Source organism: Tyto alba, unplaced genomic scaffold, assembly GCF_018691265.1.
Source record: "Tyto alba isolate M040663 unplaced genomic scaffold, T.alba_DEE_v4.0 Super-Scaffold_17, whole genome shotgun sequence".
Lineage (NCBI taxonomy): Eukaryota > Metazoa > Chordata > Aves > Strigiformes > Tytonidae > Tyto > Tyto alba.
Genome location: NW_024881279.1, coordinates 2,728,711 through 2,755,071, shown reverse-complemented (window position 1 = coordinate 2,755,071; position 26,361 = coordinate 2,728,711). Strand labels below are relative to the sequence as shown.

Genomic DNA, 26,361 nt, shown 5'->3' with positions numbered 1-26,361 from the left:
CCTAGTTCCCTGACCCAGCAATTCCTTACCCTCGTCTTTGTGCTTGAATGACTGTCACAGAAGTTATGACTATGCAGTCACTGTCTTCATGATTTGTTACACAGACTAAATCATGCTGCAGATAACAGATAATAATGCAGTGCTTTGTTCTGTCTCTACATGTATGCACAGTGCTGTTAACATTTACAATGTGAATGGTGCTCTAGAATGAGATAGAGAAGGGGTCATTGTGGCTTGAATCAAGCAAGGATTTGTGCTGCTGGGTAACTGTGCCTCTGCAATCTCCCAGTTAAGGCATTACTCTTTAAAATAAGGTTTCTGTTTTGCAAGTTATTTTATGCCCAGTTCCTGGGCAGGGCAGTGTGACTACAGACCCAGGCATGACAATTCTAAAAGCTGTTCTTCCACGGTATCTCAGCGTAAGGATCTCATGGTGCTTTTGATTGTCAGTCAATACCGGCATCACCAACAAATTAAGGAAAAAACAAAGGAGCCACTGAGTGTAGAAGCCTGGCTCCAGCATCATGAGGATCATCATCCTGGAAACAAAAGTCAAAGCATAACTCCAGGCTAGAAAAAGCCAAAGGGACTCACGAGTACCCCTGTGCTCTGGGAAGGGTCCTGGTTTGGGGTCCTGACAGCAGGCTGGTTTTGGGGTCACAAACTTGAACAGAAGGGAGGTTAGCAGTCAGGGCAGGTGTTGGAGCAGAGTATCAACCTTACTGAAGTAGTAAAAAATGTAAGCTGCCACTGAAATTGGGGCAGGAGGAGGCAAACAGCACTCTGGAAAATTGTGCTGAAAATAAAGAGTTGGGAAAAGTGTCACCCACTGAGGCAAGCCTTATTCCTTATTTCCAGTGCAAAAGCACTGGCCCGGTTGGCAAAACTGAGGGGTCAAGGATATATACGGCTTCTTGGTGTTGGAGTTGAAGAGTACTGAAAAGGTTTTCTTTTATTAACAAGGACTAGAGGTAAACAAACCTCCTAAGTTGGCTAAAAGCCCGAGCACAGAAAACTCTCAAGCCTGAGGAGCATTCCTGTACTTGCTGCACTTGGAAACCTGGTCCTTCTCTATCTGCTCCGACACCTGCCAGGAGGATGGCAGAAGCTGTGCCATCTCCTCCTGGAGACAGCTCCCCGCGGATGCGATGCCCGAGGGCTTTGTTGCTGCGATTTCTCTGCTCTCAGCACACTCAGATGCCTCTGAGAGGCACGTGCCAGGAGAGCGGCTTGGCAAGGACCGTGCTGTAAGTAGCTGGCACGTCCCGGGCGTGTATGAACGGGTGTGACTGCTGCAGAGCAAATGCGGGAGGCGAAGCCAATTAGCCCAAGATAGTCGACAGGCTTGTAGCAGCTATAGTTACAGCAATATGCTCTCTGCGGGGGAGTAACTGATTGCCCAAGGCACAGACAGATATAAGGACCAGAAAGAAACAGATATAGAGATCATTGCTGCAAGTAGGACCGCAGATTGGCTGACTAACAGCATCTCACGTTGATATTTCCATTCAAAATGAAACCACCTTCCAAAAACTATTACCAAACCTGTGGTGCCTGTGAAACCCACGAAGACTTGGTAGCACAAGTGGCTAATGATGAGTTTTGCAAAAGGATTTATTGGAGGTTAATAAGTGTAAACTGGGAGCTGAAGAGGTTTTGTAGGTTGGGAGCAGGGACTCCAGTTCTGCTTGCTCTTCACTTTGGAGAGATCTGACCCGCATGCAGAGGCTCATCTAGGTCACGGTTGTTCAGTGCAGAGACCTGTCTTCTGGGTGGTTTCACTCGCCCCTGCAAACCTGCCTGAAAGCCAGAAGAAGCAACTGCAAGGAGAAAAAAAGTTAGCTGTCAAAGGGAAAAGAGGAATCAAGGAGGGGAAAATTAATGTGTGATGGATTGAGGTGCAGCTTGGGAAGGAAAGGTACTGTTCTGCTTGAAGAGGTATACATATAGAAAAAAATCATGTTAGCTATGTGTAAAACTCATGAATGCTCAGTGGAGGGATCACTCTGTTGAAGGTGTTTCTAGGGCTATTTGCTGCAGCCAGAAAAGGTGTCTCAAATAAGAACATACCCAGAGCATGTTTCCAGGCTGACACGGCTACCCTGGAGAAGGGGAAGCTCTTGGTGTCTACTCTGGAGTTGTATTCACAGCTAATAAAAGGTCCAGGCTCAAGGATCTGATCTCTCAGAAGGTTGTCAGTACAATAGGTCAATACATGCCCTTTGGTTTACAACAGGGAATTCATGCAGATTCATTGTGATGGTCTAACGTATTATCTGGAACGCTTGTTTTTTGGCCATATACAATGCTTCATCTGTGCCTAGCTCAATAAAAAAAAAAATTCCTTGGGAGCAAGAAAGATGTGTGTGTGACATATAGTCACATAATAAATAGACTTTGAACACTGCTGCTTGAGGGCAATTCCAAGAAACCTCTTGTTGTAGCTCCTGGTTTCTGACAGTCAGGATGCCCATTGTAGTCTTCTGGGGTTCAGAGAAAGGCACTAGTGTGCCCAAGTGTCTGGTGCTGTAAGACCTGAGTAGTGGGTGGTTCTCCACCTTCCCTCCCCCCTGTAACACTGGTTCTCATTTCCACAAGCAGTGGGAATACTGCTGGGACTGGGGGCCAGCTGGCAGAGGGGAACCTCCAAAACCCCCAATGCAAGACTCTTGTGGGATAAGTGGATTTAACATCCCTCTGACAGGCACTGCAGGCCCTGTGTGTGGGTGCCCACGGGCGTCTGTCGCTCCGAGGCTTTGGAGATGGGGCTGTGAGATGCCACGAGCTGACATGGTGGCTCAGCGCTGCTTCCCCACCTCCTGCTCCTGCTGTTACTTTGGCTCCTGCTTTACCTGACTGGTCTCACTTATGTGGCAGAAAGCTTTCCTGGAGCAGCAGTGGCTCGTTCCTGTTGCGTTAGCAATGGCTGTTTCACAGAGGTGCAGTAACCGCTGCAGCAGGCGCAAAGATGGGGGCAGAAAAATGGAGGTGGGGAGATGCTGTGCTCAGCTAGATTAGAGAGTTGATCCAGTTGAAAACTATCTCAAAAAAAAAAAAAAAAAAAAAAAATCACCAACCCCCCAAAAAACAGCTCAACACCAAAACCTTTTAATTTTCAAACTAACATGCTTAATCCATCTGATTTCCTGACCCACCCAGAGGTAATGCTGGTGTGAGGGGGTTTGGGATGAGCAGCTGGGGCTGATTTGAGTTGACACTATTGCCGCATTCCCCTTCCTCCTGCTTGGCTGGGGTGGGCCCCACACCTGCACCAGTGGCTATCTGATCCCAGAGTGAGCTAAACTAGGTAGAAATTATTTTTTTAAAATTTTTTTTAAGTGCTGGATTAGTTTTCTGCTGACTTTGCTCCCTGAGTGTGTTAGCTGTGGGATGCGGGTTGATGACTGAGGAAGGGAGAATGTGTTAATGTGTGGTCAAGGACAGGCTCTGGGTGGGAGTGTGGGACTGTGGCGGCTGCAGCTTTCATCTGCTGGGAGTAGGTGTGAGCACAGCCTGGGAGAGGCACGGAGGGGGGCTGACTGGAGAGCTCTGAACCCCCCCAGGGATCGGTGGGCAGGCGTCTGTCAGGTTAAATGGCAAGTATTGCTGGACCCCTACACAGCGTCCAATTGACTTGGCTCACTTGGAGGTGAGACAACCAAGTTGCTAAAAAAATAAATCAAAGCAGACAGGCAAACGCGTGGGGTTTGCAGAGGGATGCAAGCTATTAGCTACAGGCAAGAGGATGTGGAAATTTGTGTCTGTTTGTTTATTTTTCCCTTCGGTGCTGTTCTTTTACAGTTTGGATGCACAATCCCAGGTAAGCCAGGCTGGAAGATGTCCGCGGCTGTTCTTCCCCAGTGCCCACTGCCATGCTCTGCTCCCACACTGAGAGCTCAAACATGACGAGTGTATCCTGATAAACGCAGCACAAGCCGGAAAAAGGGGAGACGAGTCCCTGGTCTGGTACGTTAATCGCTGGCTGCCCGAGGCCTCGGTTCCAGTTCTGTGGTGCATGCAGTATTTCATGTGTGACTGAGCTTTGTGATGCCTTGATTCTGTCCTCATCAGAAAATGACAGTCTGAGCATCGTTACATTCTGTAGTTCTGGAAAGTGCTGAAAAAAAAAAATCAGTTTTCAGCCCCAAATATTCTGATCCTCTAAGGCAGTGTCCTATAAATCTAGTTACAGGTTCTTCTGTATTAGCTCTGAGTGCTGCAGCACTCTTTTAATCCTAACAATGATGATGTAGAAGGATAAAACCAAAATAGGTGCTCCTGTGGCTTTGTACAGTGTAGAATTGAGTGTAATCCAAATAATATCTAGTGCTTTTATAGGGCTGTATGCATATGGCATAAATGACAGCTAATTAAACTTTATATCCTGCCTACAAGATAAGCATGTAATTAGTATTACATCCTTTTTTGTAATTAGGAGACCTCATCCAAAAAAATGTGGCTCGCAAACCATATCTGAAGGCAGTGACTCAGCCCGAATTAGGCTGTGGTGTGAAGATTGAGAAAATCGTGCTTTAGACCTGTCAGTGAATAAAAAAGCAGAGACAAAAGGTTGAGCTGGTATCAGGTTGCTGTGCCTGGACACATCCGCTGGAAAGCATAGGTGGATTAACTTTTTAATGTCGGGCTCGGGCTGGGTCCCATTCTGCCAGCCCTGCGTGAAGCCCAAGCTTTGTGTAAGAGCATCCATCTTCCCCAGTTTGCAAAAAAGCATAAAGCTGGCACCGGCTCCGCGTCATGTTTCATGGCTGACTTGACAGGAATGCCACCGCGCTTGATCCGGAACGCACTGGCTGTGAGGCACAGGGGCTTGCGTTGGCTGAGCTGTGGCCGCCCCGAGCCCTCCTCGCCAGCCCCAATGGCTGAGCTGGGGAGAAAGAGGGAATTCCAGTCATCCGGGGGATTATCCCCAAATGTGTCTGTTTGTCACAGTCTGGGGCGAGAGGCCATCGCCGGCTCGTATGTGCGTGCATGTGTGTCTGCCCGGGGGGAGGCTGCAGGGGGGGCTCGCCTGGGACTTGGTGCTGTCATTTATGGCGAGAATGAATTTTTCTCAGATTCATGGGGCTGGTGCTGACTGTCTCGCCTGTTTTATTGCCCGTTAGCCACCATCCACCTTATGGCAGCCAGAGCCAAAACCATGAGGAGGAACGATCGTTTTGTGGGTTGCAGTTTGCTCCTGGAAGGTCCTGGCTGAGGGAAGGAGGTGACGAGGCAGCTGCTGTTGCTCCGGCCAAATTCCTGGCGCGTTCCTGAGGGAAACGGGCTGCCGGGTGCATGCAGGGCTACGCAGCCCTGTCCTGCCCATCCCAGTGCCCCTTACTGGGCTGGAGGCAATGAACTGGTGGTGGGCCTGCTGGGGACAGGGCCCTGCAGTTCCTCTGTAGCGCCAGGCTGGCACACTTTTGCGACAAGTCGTTTTTGCAAGAGATTAAAGGGTTTATTTTCTCATCTCGCATCGTTATCGAATAATCTCTGACACAGATGCTTAACGGGCGGAAAAAACGTGGACAGCCGCAAACCCGGAGAGGCCAAACCAGCCCGGCACCGAGTAGGCAGTGGATGCTGCTTTCCCTGCACTGATAGCTGTCAGGTTGGTTTATTTATTTTTTTAAACCCCCAAAATACCAAGAATTGGTGCGGGTGGGGTGGAGGGTGTCTCCCTGTAATCCAGATGTTCCCCAGCTTGCTGCACGGGGGGAACTGCCCCGCGCCGGGAAGGTGGACGAAACGCTGGGGGAGGCTTTGGAGTAATCCCTCTTCATTTGTGGGAGCGGGGAGCTGGCGGTGGCCCGGAGCGGGGCCGGGGCGCTGAGGGCTCCGCAGGCCGCGCCGGGGCCGCCCCGGCTCCCCCTCAGGCCCCGCCGGCCCCCTTCGCCCCACCCCCGCTGCTGATTGGCTCCCGGGGCGTGACGGGCGGGGCGCCGGGGAGGTGTGTCGCGGCGCGCCGTGCCCGCCCATTGGCTGAGGGGCGTTAGCGCGCGGGCCCGGCGGGCGGCGGCGGTGGCGGCGGCGGCGGCTCCGCCCCCCGCCCGCCGCGCCTCAGCGCTCCGCTCCGCACGGGCCCGAGCGCGGCCCCGCTCCTCCGCCTCAAAAATAAAAATTAAAAAAAAAACCAAAAAAACAAACAAAAAGCAACCCCCCGAACCCTTGTCGTTTTAATTTTTTTTTTCTTTTTTTTTTTTTTTTTTTTTTTCCTGTGGGGATCGCGGTGCGGGCAGCATGGGGCTGCCGGCGCTGGAGTTCAGCGAGTGCTGCCTGGACAGCCCGCAGTTCCGGGAACGGCTCCGCTCCCACGAGGCCGAGCTGGAGAAGACTAACAAGTTCATCAAGGAGCTCATCAAGGACGGGAAGTCGCTCGTCGCCGCCCTCAAGAGTAAGTGAGGGGCCGGGGGGCGGCCCTCTGCTCCCCCCCCCCCCCCCCTCCTCCCCCGGCGTTGCCCACCCTGGGCCGTGGCCTCCAGGTCCCTCACGGGCCACCTGCTCCCACCCTTGTCCCCGCGGCCCTTTGGCGTGCACGGTCGCGGTCCACCGGGTCCTGCTCCGTGGCCTCTCGGGGGCTGCACCCTTTGGGGGGTGACGGGGCTGGGGTGATGGGTGGGTGCTGTGCTCCCCCCCGGTTGTCCTCTGTCCTCTCTCTGTGCAGGGTGGGGGGATGCCCAGTGCCCCCAGTCTGGGTTCTGCCCGGGCTGACCCCACCAGTGCCACCTTCTCCATCCCCAGACGGTTGCTGGGTGGGAGAGCTTCAGGCTGGGGGGCAAAGCTGCAAACCCCCAGTTTGTGGTGGGGGGCTATGTGGGAAGGGGGTTGCTGCAACACAGGCTGCGGCTCCAGGGAGACCCTCGCCTGCGGCTGGCAGTGTCCCAGTTGCCCCTCATGCCCCCGGCTCCATCCCCACGGCCAGGGCTGGGGACACCTCTGCATGGCCATCCACTGCCACGGTTGGGTGGGCTGCTTCCCGAGTGGCAGCTCTGTTCCCACTGTCATTGTCTCCCTCCCCTCCCCCCCCCCCCTTGCCACGGGGTCATTTGAGTTTTTTTTTTTTCTGTTTAAAAATTTCTTTAGCCCAAATCACCACCCTAGCCAGTATGTTTCCTGTGCCCAGCACGCCGGCAGAGTGAGTTGTCACCTCGCTGAGCTTGCCATACCCTGCTCCGCTTTGGTGCCGTGGGGAGGGGGCACGTCCACGCAGGTGGAGCCCACCGGCCAAGCGCACCACCTTGTCCCATCCCAGGAGGGCTGAGCCACAGCCAGGGGGCTGATTCTTGCCCCTTCCCCTTCAAATCTCACACTGAGCCCCACGGGCGCAGTTCCCCTGTGCAGCAGCTGGTAACATCTGGATTACAGGGACCCCCCATTGTACCAATTCTTGGCATTTTGGGTTTAAAAAAAAAACCAAACAAGCAAACCCAAAGGAACCTGACACCTATCAGTACATTTATAGTTCTGCATGTCTTCTGCTGCGGTGCGTTTGCCTGTCGAGCTGAAGGCAGCCTGTGCCTGTCCCTGCCTGGAGCATTCATTTTATCGCAGAACAAATCCTATGGCATCGTTCTTCACTGAAAGTAAATTTTAAGAATGAACTGGTGGGTCCCAAGGGTGTTTGTCTCCAGGCTTAGTCAGTGGGTACTTTTAGAGGGTCACTTGGCAGGTGCTGGCCAAGGGGGCTGGCTGTGCCCTCGCCCCTGTCATGCTGCAGGGCAGGTATTTTTGGGTGTGCTGAGCTGCTGTGTGCTCGTGGCTGCTGGTGGGTTCCTCTAACGTGGCCGTGCTGCACAGCCCCCCATGCTCTGGCTGCCTGCGCCAGGGCAGGAAGAAGGCTCGCCAGCCTCCGGAGATAAGGATGTTTTTTATGGCTGAATTGTTTTGTAGCCTCTATTGAATGCGTTCCTGGAATAGACCTTAATTCCTGTACAGGGCTGGGGGTGTGTTCCACTGATGCCCAGGCTGCGGTCAGTAAGGGCATGATGATGATTTTTGCTGGAGTGTTAATTCCCGAGCACTGGCGCTGCCTGGCCTCGTGGTTGCATTGCATGTGTGTATGGCAGCAGGCGTGGTGGCAGGTCCCCACAGAGGGTCTGCAGGGCCCTTTGGGGGAGGTTTGGGGGTGCAGGGGGGGCTGGGGATGAGTGTCCCCTCCCTGGCTGTGATGCTCGGCTGCTCTGTGCGTCCTCCTGTGCGTGGCCCCTTGTCCCGCTGTGCGAGCGACTTTGCTGGCTGTGGGCGAGCTGTGATGCCTGTGACTTCTCCAGCAGCGACCTGGAGCGGGACAGGATCTGGCCCAGCTCTTCCCACACGTGTTACCCTCTCGGTGTGTGAGAGGTCTGAGGGCTGGCCGTGTTGCATGGGCTATTCCAGGCGCTCCGGGTGTCCGTCAGCAGGGATGGAGATGCTTCAGGGGTGGAGAGCTGCTGCTCTGCCTCTTGCTGGGTGTTGTTCCCATTTCTCTACCTCAGGTGTTTGGGACGGCACCGCCGTGAGTGGGTGCGGGTGGGACCTGGAGACTGTTCCTGGAAATGCCCAGGTGCTCGCTTCTCTTACCTGGCTTTTATTTTACCCTGGTGTCTCCAAGCAGTTTGTCTCCCCATGGCTGGGCAGGGTGGCCTTACCTCGCTTACCTTGGCCATTGTGGAGGAAGTGTGGATGCAGGGCCGGGCAGGTCCAGGGAGCAACAGACCCCCCGGCTTGGGGCACGCTGCCTCTGGAGTGAGGGGCTTGGAGGGTGGCTCAGCTCTTGTCAAAGTGAGGCGGCCTGCAACCACAGTTACGTGAACTCTTGGCAATATCCTCTCTCATTTTCCTTCCTCTTGCATTTTCTGCTGAATGTTTCACGTCCTCTTTGTTTTAAGACAGGCGCAAGGAGAACATAACTCTTTGTGTATCAGTGAGGAGCGATGTGGAGAGTGGCTTGGATGGGGCTGCAGTGTGTTTATATGACAGGGAGGAAGATGCAGGAGGGAGGAGGACCCCTGTACAGCCCCCGTGCCGCCAAGAAGCGGTGTGCAGGGATGGTGAGGATGGTGTGAAGGCACATAAGAAAGTCTCTCTCTGGATTTGGTGGAGGAGCTGTTCTGCAGCTACCCTGCTTTTGCCCTCTGGGAAGGTATGGAAAGAAATGGGACTGATTCACAGCGCTCCTTCGTTTGAAAGAGAGTAAATGTATAAGGTTGAAAGTAATCCTCATTTGCTGAAGGGCTGGTCTTGCTAAATATCTCCTTTTGCTGAGGGTATCTCTGGAGTGTGTGTATATATATATAAATTCAGAGGTTTTTTTTCTCCCTAGTGAGTATCTGTGCCTATTTCTATTGTCTCCCTTTTCTGCTTGGCTGGTATTAGGAGTGACCTGGTTTTCAGCAAAACGTGTCCCTCTTTCTCTCTTACACACCATACATAAATTATTCAAAAAGTTTTGCAAATGCAAAGACCTCAAGTGAGACATAAATAATGAACTCAAAGCTTGGATGCTGTGAAACTTGTTCTCCAACAAAGGAGCTGGGGTGACCATTGGTGCCAGGGGTGTGGAAGCTTTTTGCCCCTCTGCGTGTCCCCTGGGCCGGCAGGGAGTTGTGTCCTGCCTGGCAGCTGGTCCCAGAACGGCGGCTCCCACGGTGCCGGCATCACCTCCAGCCCCTCTGCTTCGGAGGAGGGAGATATCAAGCCCCGACGCCCAGATGGTGATGCAAAGATACTTTGCAGCTTGCTTTGGAAAACGAGCAGCGTATGTAACAACGGAGGATGTGGGGCTGCAGGTGGCTGGCAGCCATCGCCTCCCCCGTGCCACTGCACCTTCCTCCTCCTCCCCGCGGCCCCCAGGTCTCCCCGTGGCGGTGGGGATGCGGAGGGCTGTGAGCTGTCGTCTCCGTTGGACGCTGGAGCTGCAGCCCCGTGCCCTGCCACGTTTCTGCTCTTGTTTTGTTTTGCTTCTTCCTCCCAACTCCCAAGCACTAATTTGAAGCCACTGAACCCGTCCACGCCCCGGCCGCTGCTGCGCTCGCAGGTCGCAGGCTGCAATTTGTGCGGCGGGGCCGGGCTGGGGACGCCGGGGCCTCTGCAAACCCCCTGCTGCTGAGGGGTGCAAGGGCTGGACCCCGGCTGGGCGATACCGCACCCGGGGCTCCTGCGGGAAGGGCGGAGGGGCCCGTGCTCCTGAAAGGCACAGTTGGGCTGGTTTGGGGTTTTGGATCATTTTTCCTTTGCCTCTTTGTTGGGACGATTTGTGTTTGCCTGCGTAGCGCTGGGGTCACCGGGGTGGCCTGTGCTGCCACTGCGGGTGACCCCAGGAGGGCTTTTGCTGTGGCTGTGGGGGTTTTTCCTGGGACACATCCTGCTCCGTGGCTGCTGCACAGCTTAAAAACCAAAGCGGGGTGGCTCTGTGGTTCCTGGCGGTGCCGGCAGTGTGCGGGACTCGGCTGCGCGCTCTGGGCTGCTCTCGCCCACAGATTCTGTTCATGTCTGAGCAGCCTCTTGCTGACACCGTATGAAACGTCTGTGCCCGTGGCTGCGGTGCAGCAGTGCGGTACCCGGAGCTGGTGCCGACGCCGCAGCTCGCCTGGAAGCGAAAGCGAAACTTCTGTCCAGTTAACTCCCTTTTGATACAAACAAGGCTTAGGCTGGCAATAAGGAAATGTTTCAGACTTTGGCCCATACCTTCAGGTGCCTTCTGCCCCAGTCAATTTTGCTGCGGTCGCTGCCTCTCCCTGCCCACTCTGCACACCCCCCAGTTCGGCATGCTCGGTCCCCCCGGGAGAGGCACCCCGATCAGCGTGAGGCTGGGGGGGCCCTGGCCTGGGTGGTCAGAGCAGCCCAGCTCAATGGGCAGGTAGGTAACACGGTGCTGTGTGCTCAAAATGGGCTTGTTTGCCTCTGCAAGGTGGAAGCCCTCGAGTGTGTTGGAGGAAGAGCTGTGTCCTGAGGTGCTTGGTAACCTGGTGCTGTCTGGGGTGGCGGGTCCTCGTGCCCCAGCGCCATAGGCGCCTGCCAGCACTGGGGAGGAGAAACTCGAAGCCCTTCTTGGATTATTTTCATCCTTTTGTCCTTCTCCTCCCTGAAGAAAGCAGTAACAACCCAAACCTTCCCATTGCCTGCACAGAGGAGGGGGAGGGATTGGGATACAGAGGTTTAGGTCTGGCCTTTCCAGGAATGGCCCTTATTTTTGCAGGTGCAGACGTTAATGGTTAGAGACATGCTCCTGGCTAGGAGACAGCTGTGCTTCTGCAGACTTGGGGATGGAGGAAAGGGAGTGTTATGCTTTCTGGAGGGTGCAAAAACAAAGATACCCCCCCCCCCCCCCCCCCCCCCCCGTCGGGTTGCTGTGGCTCCTTGAGTTCGGTTCTGCTCTGGTTGTGCCGTGAGAAATGGTGTTTGGCTGCCACCATCGAGCACTCAGTGCTGGCCGCCTACGAGCAGTGCCGGGGGTGCGAGGGCTGCCAAGGTGACTCACGCCGCTCTTGCTGCACAGCCCGTTTCGCGTCTTCCAAGCGCCGAGGAAATTGCTGCCTCGCGGCGGGGAGGATTTCCCAGGGCTCGGCAGCAGCACCGTGTCTGTGCGGGCAGAAACCCTGCTCCCTTGCTAGGCGGTGGGATCCAGTTTTGCCCACGGAGCTTGCCCCATGCTCGCAGGGGGTGGGGGGGCTCTCTGCCAGCGCCCAGTGCAGCAGTGGTGGGGCACAGCCAGGCCCCCTGTGCAGCCGCTGTGGGCTCTCTGCCATGGCCAGGCCAGCAAACCGCAGGGCCAGTGTCGGGGGAAAACGTGGTTTTTGGGGTTTGCTTGCTAAAACGAGTTGCTTCTGATTTTTTTTTTTTTTTTTCCCTGCTTTGTTCACCGAGCGAAGGTGTAATGTGGATTTGCCATAGCAGGGTGTATTTTTCCCCTCTCTTCCTTTTGGAGGGCTGTTGGAAACATTCAGTGTGGGGAATACTTTGTGGTGCGGGAGAGGTATGTGGTTACAGCTCCGCCAGTCCTGTGTCAGCAGGGCCGAAGGCAAAGAGGACTACTTCTTCCTTTGCATGCATGACCTGTGTGACTTGTGCAGTCACATATTTAATGGCTTGTCTGGTATTTTATTCAAACGAGGGATAGTGTAAATGATAACTCTGCTTTATTTTCAGCACAAGTTGAAAGCTCCTCCTCTTCCTCTCTGGTGGAAATTAGCAACAGGAATGTGTTCTTGCTTGGGAGATGCTCTTTGTTTCTGATGGCGGGTCCACTGTGAGTTGTGGAGGGATGGTTGTGCAGCCAGTGTTGGCTCCGGAGCACTGCACACTTATCCCGTGTGGTTCAGCCTAATTGTAAGAAGGAAAACTCCGGGATGTGACAGCCTGACACCCTGCCGGGGTGTTGCAGTGGTTCCCCCATGCGCACTGCCCACGGTCATCATCCGTGCAGGAGGCTCGTGATGGCATCCCCAGGCATCGTTCACCCATCTCTGCCATACACAACCACGACCCCTCAGTGCTGGTGTGTTTGGGGACCGATGAGGAGACACAAGCTCCCGAGCGGGGTGGGCTCCTCAAGTCCTGCAGTCTGTAACCCCACGGCTGCCATCACCGCTGGGCTGCAGCTAGATCCGGGCTCTCAGCAGCGCTGAGGGAAGCTGGTGAGCAGAAGGGCCTGGGCGTGTAGGAGAGTGTGTGTTCGTGATTATGTCTTTTAAATTATGCTGGCAGAAGGCTCATTAACTGGTCTCAGAGATCTTTTTAATTGGCAGCGTGCCACAGAGCACCTCTGGGTATGTGTCCCAATACACCAGTGTGGCGACTGTGTCCGGAGGAGCTGCTGGCCCTCTGCATGCCACTGCATGGTCGTGGCACCAGCACTGACTGGGTGCCCAATGTTGGGTTAAACTCAAGCCTTTTGGGTTGGCAGGGGATGGACTGGGGAATAAACAGCAGCTTTGAGAGGCAGGGGCCGGGATGGGCTGCGCTGCTGAAACTGGCATAGCCTGAAAGTGCACGGTTGTGTCTGGGGAGAAGAATCTGAGCAGGAGGTGGATGGACCTGGAGAAGGGGATGTGGAGGGGCAGGGTGGGATGTCCTGGTGTTCCCCCAGTGCCAGGATCCGGGTACCTGCTGGGTCCTGCTCATACTTCCAGCATGGAGCAGATTTGCCTGGTTTGGGTCATGAGGCCGTTTTTCCAAGGCTGCAGGTGTGCCAGCACAGCCACATCTCGTGTCTCTGTTCCTGCAATCCAGCCGGGCCGAGCCGTGCATGCACCGTGCATGGTATTACCTGCTTCCCCCCGTGGTGGGCTGTTTTGATTTCCTTTTCGTTATTTATTTCTTTATTTTTCCTTTGGGGGTGGCAGCTCACAATGACGTTGGAAATGCGTACAAGGAAATGCCGTTCCCATGGTTGCTGCGGGGAGGGTGGGAGGTGGTGGTGCTGGGGCCCTGACGCGTGTCCCCATGTTTTCTCCAGGTTGGCACACGTGGTGCTTCCCAGGCTGATCCTGGCCGGGCAGGAGCCTGCAGCGGGACGGGACGGGGCAAGCAGGGTCGTCCCTCACAGTGCTGCCAGCCCCTTCCTTGGCTGATAGAGGGGGCCCACTGACCCCTCTGCTCTCCCCGTAGGCCCCTGAAATCATTGTGTAGCCATGCACAGAACAGGGCAGGGGTGCTCTGGGGGTTTGCACCCCCTCACCTGAGCAAAGGGGCTTCAGAAACCCCCTCCCTGGCCAAGGGGCTGCAATGGCAGCGTGGCAGCCCTTCTGCACCGTCTGGCAGTGGGACGGTGGGAGGACGGGCTTTGCTGGGTATCCATTGCTGTGCTTGTTTTTTTTTTTTTTTTTTTTTTTTTTTTTTTTTTTTTTGTTTTGTTTTTTTTTGATCCATTGGTTTTAAGCTGGGTTCGGATGCAGCGTGATGAGTAGCTGTAGTGTGACCACGGTGGGCGGGAAGGGGAGGCAAAGCGAGAGGGAGCTCGTACCCAAACCCGCACAGCTTGTTCGCTTCTAGGCTGCTCGGTGTGAATCATTCCTCCCTCCTCCCTGGGCACACGAGTGGCTCTCACCGTGGCTGGCTGAACCGAGGCTGTTTTCCCTCTTTTCCTGGCACGCTCTCCCCGCCAGAGGCTTTTCTGCTTGCTGCTCTTCATTGCTCCCTGCAAGCGCCTGGTGGTCCTGGGCCTGCGGTCTGCACGCTCCTGATGGGGTGTGCTCGTTAGGGCATCACTCCGGCCCTTAATAACAGGGATGATCTCAAGCGTGGCTTGGAGGAACCAGGGATTGCGCTTTGCCAGGAGCCTGGGGGGTCACGGCACGTCTGGGATGCTGGATGTGCACTGGGGAGGGATGGTGGCGGCGGGATGCTCTGTGGAGCGGGGCCCACGCTGCCGAGGGGGAAGGAGGGGGAACGTCTCCGCCGTGGTGCCAAGCCAGTTTCTAGCTGGAGTCGGTGGGAAGTACACCAGCCTCCGGACCATCTGGTTCCTGCACGTGGGGCGGCGAGCGCAGCCGTGCTGTGCGGGGGCCGGGGCTGCCTGCGCCAGCATGGGGGCGAGGGGCTGCCGAAGGGCCCAGGTGCTGCTTCCTCGCCCTTCCCTGTGGTTTAGACCCACGGTTGGGGTGCGGTGCTCCCCGTGGCACCCCATCCCCGAGGTGGGGGGGCAGCCAGCAAGCACCGTGGGCAGGCGAGGGCATCACCGCAGCGTGCCTTCTGCTCCGCGCCAGCCCATCCAGGCAACTCTCTTTTTTTTTTATCCCCAAAAGACAAAAATGCTCCATTTGTTCTGTGCCACAGCATAGAAGAATCTATTTTAAAAAGATATGGACTGTTTATCTACAGCTGGGCTGAAAATAGCTTATAAAATAAGAAATTTCTTTCTCCCCAGGGCTTGCCCAGCTCCCCGGCAGGTAGCCATGCCACGCTGCCTTCACAAGGTTCATGCCATGTGCGGTGATGTGCTTGAGGATGTTATTGCAACCTGCGTTTAGCTGCCATTATCCCAGTGCACTCGGCATGCTGCACAGGGTGGGCATCCATGTGCACGTGTGTGCACCCACGTGCTTTTTTCTCTTTAGTGGCTTCTAATCCTGCGTCGGTATCTCAATGAGGGAAGTGTAAAGGGTTCTCTGCATGGGCTGAGTGACCTGTAAAATAAGCTGGTGTGTGCCTTTTTAATAATACTGCCTAGTAGAGCATCCCTTTTTATTTTTTCTTTTTCTAGCTGAAACAGCGTCTTGTCCAGAACCATGTCCTCGCCGAGTGCTGGTTGCTTAGCAATGTTTTACAAAAAAAAAGGAAAAAAAACCCCAACGCTACTGCAGAGCAGAATGCTTGGGTGGCTCTCCCCTGCTTTCCTCGGCATGGCTGGGGGCAGTGGCAGCTCTGCCTTGCTCTTGCAGGGTTTGGGGGGAGGCCCAAACCTCGCTCCGTCCCTGGAGAAGCGGTGGGATCCCCTGGGTGCCTGCGGCTCCGTCCCTTCCAGCTGGGGAGGCAGGTGCTGCCGCGGGGAGCATTTGAGCGAGGGTGGCTGCAGGGAGCTGGGAAGCACTTCCCAGTGTGACATTCCCAGCCCTTTCAGCATCGGTGGCCACACAGGCTGGGAGAAGGCCCAGGTTATAGAGGCAGTGATGCGCTCTGGGCCATGCATCCCATTTCTCACCCTGTGTGCCTCCCTGGGCTCTGCTAGAGATTTATTTATTTTTTTTTAATTGTTTTTTTTTTTTCCCCTGCCAAAGCAGGAAAAATTGACTCACTTGTTGGTGATGTTCCTGTGATCACGGTGGGATTTTTCCTGTTCTTACAGCTGAGGTGAAGGAGCACTGGAGACAAAAGGATTTCCGCAGCCTCCTTGGGAGGAGGAGGAAGCAGTCTGCTCCAAAACTGCTTTTTGAGGGTCTGGGAGCTGACCCTGCTTTCCTGCCCTGGCTGTGGGCATGCTGGCCACCGGCGAGAGCCACCGCAGGGATGGGATGTGGCCCTTTGGGCTGTGGCCCCTCGTGCCGGGGGGGTGCTAGGCAGGAGGGGGACAGAGGGAGGTATTGCCCCACGCTGTGGGCAGCATGTACTGTGGGATGGCTGGGATGTGCCAGAGGGGACTCCTGTCCTGCCCGCGGGGATGGGGCACGGGTCCCCTCCCCACCTGGGGCATGGGGGTCCACAGAGCCATCGTGCCCCCACGGGACCCCAGTGCTTCAGAGCCTGCTCCTTGAAAAAATCAAGCTAGCTCCCTGCTGGGCGGGCTATTAACTAATTAGATTTAATAACGAGCTAATCCAAATGCGTGGCTGGTGCCTGAGGCAATCTGCTCCTGCCTGATGTGGGGTGTCTGGCCGGGGGCTCTGCCAATGTGTCCCATCCCCGTGCTGGGACCCCCCCACCTGGTGAGACTCCTGCCCGGCCTTCTGCTCCACTAATGGTCATTCCCTCGGTCAGGAGCAAATTGCTTCTGGATTAGTGTCTTCTAAATCGATTAGCTGTCTTGGGCAGGGCATTTTATTCTAATGAAATGTGATTCCCGGCTCCACTCGATGAATTATTGTGGCAATGAGGGTAAAGTAATCTGCTGCCTTTCTGTGGGTCGTTCCAGGGTTTGGTGAGGAGAGAAACGGAAAAGGCTCAGAGGACAAATAAGCAGGGGAGCACATTACACTATCATGGACTCACTTGCGCTCCCCCAGCAAGGGAGCTGGGGGGAATAATGGGAAGCTGTGAGTAAAACGTGGCATTTCCACTGTGCCTTCAGAGGCAGGTTACTCGTAGGTGTAAGGCTGGATGTATTTGCACGACCTTCCTGATGCTGGTGGGAGGGAGGAGCCGTGGCAGCGGGGCAGCTTGCAGGCGGGGCGGTAAATGCAATATTCATAATCCTTGCTGCCTGGAAGAAATTGGAAATATCTTTTGTGGTTTCAGGTTTACGGCTAAGCAAGTGGGGAGCAGCGGGACAGCCACTCTCCGCAGGTGTGCCATTGCTCTCCTTGGAGCAGTGCCATCCCAAATGCCTTGCCCTGGCCCTCCTTGTGATACGGGGGTTATCACTGCTGCTTCCTTACAACAGTTTTTGCTCGTACAGTAGGCTGCCTTTGGGAATGTCAGCTGGGGCAGAAGTTTTCCATTCCATTACCGCATCCCTGAAGTTTTCCAGGTGCTTAAGCTGTCGCCTGTGTTTGCTGTTTCGATGCATCCCTCCTCTGTGCTTGCGTGTTGAGTATTTAGAGTATTTACACTTATTGTCTGCTCCCACCCGAGCTCCTTCCCCTTGCTCTGCTGCCTGCCCAGCCCTCCTGCCGGCAAACTTTCCACCAGCTTGGCTGCTGCTTGCTGCCACAGGGGCGGGTTGGGGCGGGCTGGGGGGATTCTGCCATAAAACAACACCAGGATGTGAACAAAAATAAACACAGGGAAAAGTGCCAGACCTGGTAGTTGGGTGGGGAAGCATAGAAATCTCGTTTTGTTTTGTTTCGCTGCTGAGTGCACGAAATGCTCTCGGTGTTCAGGGCTAGTGCAGGAGTGTGGGGGTGGCACCCTGAGGATGCTGACCTTCCTTGCACGCGTGCACCATTCTTGTGCCACAGTGCAAGCTGCTTCCCCTTCCCTGGGGCGGCACGTGCCCCACCAGCAGCCGTGGGCAGCGATGCTCCGGGGGGCTGTGGGAGAACTGGGATGTTGCCATGTTCATGCAGAGCACCAGTGAGGTGGGCACGGAGGGCTCTGCGTGGTGCAGGTGGGTGGGAAGGTGGCTGGGCTGATCCGGTGTGCTGGTTCCCGACATGGTGCCAGTTCCTGACAACGGTGCCAGTCAGCCTGGAAGCTGCCTGCTGGGGTGTCAATACTCAGCTTCAGGTCCCTTATCTTCAAAGCCCATCCTGGGGGTTTTGTAGTGGTTCCCAGCAGCTGCTGGGAGGGCTCAGCTTGCTGGCAGCTCACCTGCATTTCTCTGAGCCCTGGTGCTCCTTGCTGGGAGCACGGACCCACTTTAGGATGTGCCTTCCTGCAGCTGCAGACATGTGTCTTCTCCTGTGTCTCCAGAAATGGGAAGCCTTTCCGGGGTCATTTGCATTGTTCATGGGTTTTGTGTTCTCCTTCCTTGTCCTAACCACAAATATGGACAGCTCGTGGTGCTCTACCAATCTGGTATGTGCAGGTTGCATTTGCAGACCATTTCTGGATTTCTGAAGTTGTTTTATTTTCTATCACTTTCCTTGGTGTTTCCCCCCCCACCTCCCAGCATCCTCTCTCTCTGCTCTCCACCTGTGTCTCTGAACTGAGAGCTGCTGCAGCTCATTACGCGTCTCCTTCCTCTCCACAAATAACCTTGTTAATGCAGAACTGGGGCAGGGCTGAACCGCACTGGTCACTAAGCAGAGTGCTTTGCTATGGGGAGGTTACTGCTGAAAAATCCTGTTTGGGCAAGTAGAGAAAATAGTCCAAAGTTTCCACGCAGGGCAGGACAGACAGGAACGTCCCCACATCTTCCCTTCCCAGGAGAGATTGTTGAGCCCATCGCTGTTTGACAGTTCACATGCCCGGCACTGAAGGGGGAGGGAGGGTCCCTTTGGGTGCAACCCTTGGCAGCTGTGAGAACCACTTCATTAACTGCTTTGTTAACCCATCTCTGCTGCCTTGGCCGGTTACAGTCCTGCCAGTGGTGCAGGGAGGGGGGGAATGGGCAGACCCGTTTGTGTGCACTGGGTTTCTGAAACGTCTCAGCCACGATGAGATAAAGATTTGAGTCACGAAAGTTGCTGTTTGGATTTCGCTGCAATAGGAAGTGATGAGCAAGTGCTAAGAAAAGCTGAACAGGAAGGATGGAGAGCGGTGGTGAGAACCCTGCTCAAAGTGTCTGCGGCAAAGCGGGCACTGCACTGTGCTAAAATGTCCAGAAACTGAGAAAGACTGGATTCAGAGTAGAGAAGTGGGGGCAGAAGGGCAAAGGCTCTGATTAACCATCGGCTTCCTCAAACCAGGAGGAGGCTGCTGGAAATAGAGCAGCCGGAGCAGCGGGAGTCAAAGGAAGCAGGTTCTCAGCCCCGAGCCCCTGCTTGAAGATGCCACGCCGGGCTGAGTGGTGCCATCAGGCCCGTGGGCTCTGCCAGCAGCCTGACTCCCAGCTGCCGCCACGGGCTGTTCTGAGTGGCTTTACCAAAACATGTGTTTTGGACCATTTCTAGCACAGGTGCTGGGAGGAGCAGGCAGGAGCTGGTGATACCTCATGCATCCTTGACCAGATGTTTCTGAACGTCCCATGCTCCTGCTTGCTTTCTGTCTTTTAAATCTGTCCCCTTTCTTCCTTGGCATGACATGTCTGGCAAAACACTGGCAAAGTCAACCACTGCCAACACTCCTTTTCCCCGCAGCTGAGCTGCTCCCCTTCTTCACCTTCGGAGGGGGCTGCTGAGGGCAGACGCCTGCAACCTCTGCTGCTGAGGGCAAGGGTTGCTTTGTGTCCCCTCCTCCTTCTTCTTGGAAATCCAACCATCTCACCAGGAGATCCAGTGGTCCTTCTGGCTTCATTTCCCTTGGATCCTTAGTGCCTTTCACCAGGAATCTCGGGAAGCTTTGCAAAAACGTCCTGGCCTGGCAAGGTTCCCAGGATAACAAGCATTATTGATTTGGGGGTGGCAAGATGATGTGGCCAGGGTGCTGGGCTGGTGGGCAGTGCCAGGATAATTTTAGCTGTGCAACCAGGCAGTCCTTCCAAGGGCTAACTTTGTTTTTCATGAAGCACAGAACTTTTATCTCTTAAAATACCATGGAAATAATTCATGTCTTCAGCGTGTTACTCAAATCTGATCTGCTATTTGAGCCCAGTCAATAGTCTCATTCATCCTACAATGAGTTCTCTGTCCCTCTAGCAAACATTTTGCCGTACGAAGCCACGTTGAGTGTGTGAAGCGAGGCATACGGTGATGCCTTGGCTGGGCAGCAGTGCAGTTTGCTCCCATGGTTGCAGTAAAAGGCTGAGCAGAAGCTGTGGCACCTCTTGAATCTTCAGTCTTGGGTCCATCTTGGGCAGATCATTCAATATTTATTACGTTTGAGCACATTTGAGCAGTTTTGGGTTTTTTCCTCAAAGCATGGTTTGTAGGGTGTACGTATTCATAACCTTTCTATTGGTGAAATGAAATTTTGGGATTCAAGGGGGTGGAATTTGGTTTTCCTGTGTGCGCTGCTGAGACGAGGCTCAGTGCTATGTTTTGGCTGGAGGCTGTGCCTGTGGTAAAGGCACAAAATGGGGTCTGGGGGTGCTGCGGGGCCCAGGCAGCGATGCTCTCCCAGCCTTGAGGAGAGCACTGGGACTGTGCCTGTTGTACCGGTCCTTAGGGTCGCCTTCTGCTGGGTTTGGCACCCTCAGACCTCAATCTCTGGCACGTGCCAAGCCAGGACAGCCTTTCCGTGGGCTTTGGTGCCTGGGCACGACAGCAGAAGCTGCTGCTGGAGGTGGGGTAGTCTCTGCTCATCTGGTTTTATATATTTACTCAGATGATGAATCAGAGGGGAACCTGCCAGCAGCTGCAATCCCATCCTAAATCACTGATTAACTCCAACTGCCCGTCAGAGAAGTTATTTATTAAATAAGTCATTGCTAATTATGTATGAAAGCATTGGGGATTGGGCTGGGTCCAGAGGACCACGGCGTCTCGCTGGAGTGGGGCTTTTGCTGACCTCTGTGAGGAAGCGCAAAGAGAGAGGATTTAAACCTCTTGGAACAAATTAAGCATCGAATGACGCTGCCCCGATGCTTTGTGCTGACCGCAGCAGTGCACGAGCTGAGTCCGTGTGGGGGCTAAAATTCAGTGCTGGTGGCTGCAGACGGGGGTTAGCAGGCCTGAGGCGCTCATTGCTGGATTCCTGCGTGAACTGTGGGGCCGTGGTTTGCTCAGTGTCCCAACCTTGGCAGCGCAGCCGGGCACGCGCATGTGTCCATGGGCTGGAGCCGGCTGGCCGTTCCCAGCTCCGACCTTTCCCAAACTCCCATCCCTGGGCATCCCCAAGCACTGGGGCGTGGATGTTGTGTGACCCCACAGTGGCTTCACTCTGGCGTTGTACCTGAAGCCCCGGCTCACCGGGTGGTCACTGGCAGCGGGTGCATGCGGCGGGGACAGACACCATATTGCTGCTTTCTAAGCGCCCTGGGTGGGCTGTAATCTGGTTGTTTTGGCCACTGATTAGAGCGGCTGTTCCCTGGATTACCTGTCCTGCCTGGACCCTGCCCACCATGGGGTTGCTCAGTGCTGGCTGCCGTGGCCCGGAGAAATGTGGGGCTGCAGAGGTGCCACTGCTGTGGCTGAGCGGGCTGTGCCGTGACCCACTTTCTCTGCAGCTAGACTGGGGGGTGAGGGTCCTGCTAGTGATCCCCCAGACCTGCCTTCTCTGGGCTCCTGCACCTGGGCTGTTACACAGCACAGGTCCCCCGGCCAGATCCTGCCCCAGCGGCAGCGGAGGAGGCTCCTGGCAGGCCACTGAGGCGGTGGTGGAGGTGAACCAGCCCCTGTGGGACCCCGCAGAGACCCTGCTGTGACCCCATTGGGACTGTGGGACAAGGAGCTGCCCCTTGCTGCTCCGCATCCTGCTGCAGTTCCTCCCCGGGGCTGGCAGCCCCTCATGGCTCGCACGTTTGGGTGGGTTTGCCTCGGGGTCAGCCGGTGGCACCCGTGTGTCGCGCTGGTCCCCTTCCTGCAGGTGCTGGTGGCAGCAGCGCTGCCTGAAGCCATGGCTGTGTGCTGTGGCTGTGCACAGGGCATCCTGCCGGGCTGTGAGGTAGCAGCGCCTGCATAGTGGGATCCCTGGCAAACAGCAAGACTATGCCACTCTCCTTGCTTCAGCTGTTGCTCCAGGATTGGCACTGTTTATGCTGAAGTGTTTCTGTCCGGGGGCTGTCACCTACTGTTACCCCTGTAGCCCGGGCAGATGATGTCTGATGATGGTCAAGCCTTGCACTTGCGCAGTGTCTATTGTGTGCAGACCCCAAAGCATTTTGCAGACCCCGAGGCTTCACCTCCCTTGTCCCCAGGAGGCAGGACCTGTTGTTTTCTCCCGTCATGTGGAAAGGGGGAGCTGCCATGTGGAGGACTGAAGAGGCTTGTCCGTGTGTCAGCACCTGATGAGAGCGCTGGGAACAAGCCCAGCTCGTGTCGGCACACCCTGTGGTGCAGCCGTGAGGCTGTCAGTCCCTTTTGTACCCCCACGGGCACAGATGCTGTAAGGAGGGCTGGAGGCATTTTCTTCAAAAACAGCCAGGAGGAAGATGGGTGAAGTTGATGCGTTTTTTTTTTTTTCTCAGAAGCTTTAAGGAACTGGTCAAAGCCACGAGGTGGGAGCTGGTGGCTTCTGTCCTTGTGGTTGCCAGTGGGAGTGTGGTCACCTCCCCAGTGAGGGGGCTGGGAGCCCGCTTGGGGTGGTGGGAATGCTGGTGCTGCTGGGAGGGGACAGGCAGTGCCACTGTGGGCAGCCAGGCAGAGGTGGCCACGAGGAGGGGACAGGCTCCTGTGCCGTCAGGGACCCTCCTGTCCCTCTCTGGGGACTTGAGGGGGATGCACAGCCTGAGCCTGCCGTTCCCTGCCGCGGGGGAAGGAAGGGGCAGGAGTCTCGGTTCCTGTTGTCCAATTGAGCATTAAATATAGGCTATTAAGCAATTTTCTTTGCAGGAAGTGTAGAAATACAGCTCTGTGTGAGTGTCAGACACCGAGAGCGCTGGAACTTGCCTTGCAGCATGCAACTGGCCTCATCAGCATCCTTTGCTTTCCCCCTTTGCAGCAGCATTAACCCTTCGCTCCCGGACTGGGCAGCAGGTTTGTCTTTCACTTGACCCGCCTGCAGCATTCTGCTGCTTCTGCCCCTGTCCTGGGTGCCTCAATAGCATAACTAAGCCAGAACTATTTTTGATTTTTTTCCAGTTTAAATAACAAGCTGGCTGCAAAGCCAGCTTTTGGGGGAGCCCCTGCTTTCTCAGCCAGCAGTGTACCTTTTTCCCTGGCTGATCTGATCTTTCAGACACACACTGCTGGGCTGGGGGACCGGGCAGCAGGCAGGCAGGAGGGATGTCTGTTGTCTGGGCATCTCATTTTGATGTGTTATGGTTCCCCTCTGTGTCCTGTGGTCACTTTTCCCAGCTGCCCACCCCAGCCAGGAAAAGCACCCAAGCGGAGGAGTTGCAGTCTCTTTTCGGTCCCTTATAAATTTTGATTTTTAAAGGAAAAGCTCCCAGGCTTTCAGGTTTCAGTGCACTTTCTCACTGTGGTCCCTTTGGCAGAGCCTGAAACTGTTTTAAACACTGAACGCAAAGAGAGGAGGGGGTGGTAGGAGTGTTGCACAGCGGAGAGATGTCCAGCTGAGGAATAAAGTTGGGGAAAGATCTGGGAGCTGGTGACTGGGAGAGAGCGGCTCGCAGCAGGGCTGTGGTGTGAGTGACTTCCCTGAAGTGGCCGAAGCTCTTTGTGCTGAGTGAGCTGAACTGGGGATGTGGTGGAGCCGATGCCTGTGCCCCGGGGAGGGGCTGTCCTGCCTCGCAGCTGCCTGCCCCTGGGGGAGCCCTGCATGTGGGGGGCTCTCCCTTGGCAGCACCGGCTCGGATCTGGCTGGGACAGGGTTGCCCGCATTGCACCCGGGGTGCTGTATGCATGGAGGAGGGTTGTGAAATCACGGCATCTTCCTTCTATAAACGGCCTTTTTCAATAGTTCCAAATTCCTTTGGAAGGGGCTTTTTATGTGAAAAACCACCACTTCAGTCTCATTGCAGTAACAGCAGCCGCTTCCCAGAAAGAAGATTTAACTCTCAATAGCTGAGGAGGAGGAGGAGGAAGAGGAGGGATGTTGGGGTGATCTGGGAGGATGGGCAGTGGGAGTGTGAGGTGCTCCCTTGCTGCGGATCCCTTGCAGAGCTGCTGCACGCTGGAGTAACTTTGACTTCAGCTGGGTTTGGAGGGAGCCCCGGTGCCTGGAGGTGTGAGGCTGGGATGGAAAAAGCCAGCGATTACCCTGCTCCCTGGCTGATGGAGGGAGGAAGAGAGATGTGGGGTACCAGGGGAGACAGGGGCTGAGTCCTGAGCTGGGTGTGAGGGAGGAGGGATGGACAAAAGCGTTAACTGAGGTGGCTTTGCAGGCAGATGTCCTCTGTGCTGCTGGGAGCCTTTCCTGCTCCGTGCTGGTCCTGTGGTGGACGGAGCTGGATGCTATGGATGGTGAGGATGCTGAGCATGTCTCCGCTGTGTGAGGGACGGGTGCTGCGGTGCACAGCGGGGCAGGGCCCTGGGTGCTGGCAGGGCAGCTTGGCGGGTTGCTTCGAGCTTTGCCATGGGAGCAGAGTGGCAGCATTCCAGGGCCTCGGCCAGAATTGGCTACTGAACATCTACTAAAGGATCAGTCACAAAAAAAGCCAAGCTGTGGCTCGGGAGTTGTTGTGCAGGAACGGATCAAGCCGCAGCAGGCAGGGAGCAGCCCGGGGGCAGATCCCCTTCATGCTGCTCAGCTTTGCTGTGCTGATGGACGAGTGATGCCGGGCGCTTTGATCACTGCTCGGAAAGATGGGATCAGATCTCAGAGTTCAGCTCCAGCTCCCTCTTTGCTGGGACAGGCCCCTGCAGGTACCTCTGCCGTCTCCGTGACATCTCCTTCCATGTCACTTGTCTTCATCCTGTGCAGTTTTCTCTCCCATTGCCCCCGGTTCAGGTCATAAACCCTTCCCCAGGCAGGGGAACGCTGCTGGAGTGCTCCCAGAAACAGTTGAGCCTATGTTGCAGTAACGAGCCAATACATCACTTTTAAAGGGGCATTTTATTTAGATTATTGGTTGCTGTCACCCCGCCCCTGGACCTCTGGCATACAGCGTGTGTGCCTGTTTTCTGTCAAGTGGACTTTCTCAAAGGGATCATCCTGTCCCTGCCAGCCTGGGGGTGTGACTTGGGAGCCATGGGATGTGATGATGAGGAGGACTGCGATAGCAACCCCCACCTGGGGTTGGTCATCCTGCAGAGGGAAAGGAAACGAGTCATGGAGAGGGGGACCGTGGGGCAGGACGGCCCCGTGTTGGGGTGGAGTGGGGGACAGGCAGGCACAGCGGGGCTACGGGTGGCACAGTGTGTGTTGACTGGGGATGGTAACTGGGGCACACCCACCGCACGCTGTGGTGTGCCAGCTGCTACGGGCACACACATGGCTGCTGCCTTGCAGGTGGGACCGAGATCTGTTTTGCTGCTGTGTGGCCAGTGTTTTCTTCACGTGGTTTTATCTTGGATCCTGGGTTCAGGCAGGCATGTGTCTCCGTGGCGGCAGCCCTGGGGCTGACGCTGCACCCCAGATCCTCCTGGTGTTTTAGCAGCTTGCACAGGGCTGTTTTCACCTCCTGTGATGCCTCTGCCAGAGGATCTCTCTCGCTGCACCCCGAGATCTTCGGTGTCTGTGCCCCAAGCTGTTGTCGTGTTGCTCAGGCAGAAGGATTTTTCTGGCTTTGTGGTGGTTTTCGCTGATGGTGTGGTTGACTGATGAAGCCAGCTGGAGAACTTGGAAGCAAAACTTTCACAGCCCTTGGCGCAGCCTGGCTGTGACTCATGCACAGGGTCCAGGTGGTTTTACTCGTGCATGAGAGAAAGCAGAAGTTTCTGTTGAGCCTTTGTAGGATTTTGGTTTTGCTGGGGAGTAAGAAGCCTCAGGAGCTGAGCTGGCCCATGGAGGGGCCACCCTGCTTTCCCCACATGCCCCTGCCTGCAGCTCAGCCGAGAGCTTTGCCTGCTTCCACTGGAGGGTTTTTTCCCAAAAATGTAGATGAGAAGTTCAGTCTTTTAGGAAAACGGTATGCTAGGAGTGTGGGTGGGTGTAACAGTGGCACAGGGTGGATGATGGGGCCCCTCCACGCTAGCTCCTTGCTTGCCCCCAGACCTGTGGTGTGGGTCCCCCTCTCTCCTTTTCTGGCTGATCCTGCTGCTAATTTTAGCATCCACTTCGCCCCTGTGTCTGGGCCGTGCTGTTCAGCGAGCGGCTGCCAACGAGCCTCCTTTATCGCTGTCGCACCAGGAATTATCTCCTCCTCTGCCTCTCCCTTGCCTATTTATAAGCACCGTGAGCCATCGCTGTTGGGCACTGCGGGCTCCGAAGGCTTCATGGCTTTGCTCTGGCTTGTGCCCGGTAGCTGCAGGAGCACCAACCTCCTCACTCTCAGAGGACAGGGTGGCCCTGGTGAGTGATGCTGCTGGTGAGCCTGCCCTGGGCTGCTGGAGCTCAGCTCCCCCCTGGGTGTTTGTCCCTGTGCTGGAGCAGCCTCTGGCTCTGAGGTCCTGCCATTTGGGGGTGTCACAGCAGGGCTGGTGCCGCACAGAACACAGACAAAGGTTCTGGTGAAGCCAGCATGCAGTGGGGAGAGCGTGGCTGGTGTCTGACGGTCAGCACGGAGCTGGGGGGAGAGGAAATGAC

The 26,361-nt window shown here is 55.6% G+C and overlaps 1 protein-coding gene across 2 annotated transcripts in view; it reads left to right on the top strand.

Moving 5' to 3' along the window:
* The first annotated feature begins 6,059 nt into the window (after positions 1 to 6,059).
* ARHGAP26 (Rho GTPase activating protein 26) overlaps positions 6,060 to 26,361 on the top strand; it is a 146,052-nt gene continuing 125,750 nt past the window's right edge. For both annotated transcript variants that reach the window (XM_042790078.1, XM_042790077.1), the window contains exon 1: positions 6,060 to 6,394. In XM_042790078.1, coding sequence (XP_042646012.1) covers positions 6,241 to 6,394 — 154 coding nt within the window. In that variant the 5' untranslated portion in view covers positions 6,060 to 6,240. The remainder of the gene's footprint in view (positions 6,395 to 26,361) is intronic.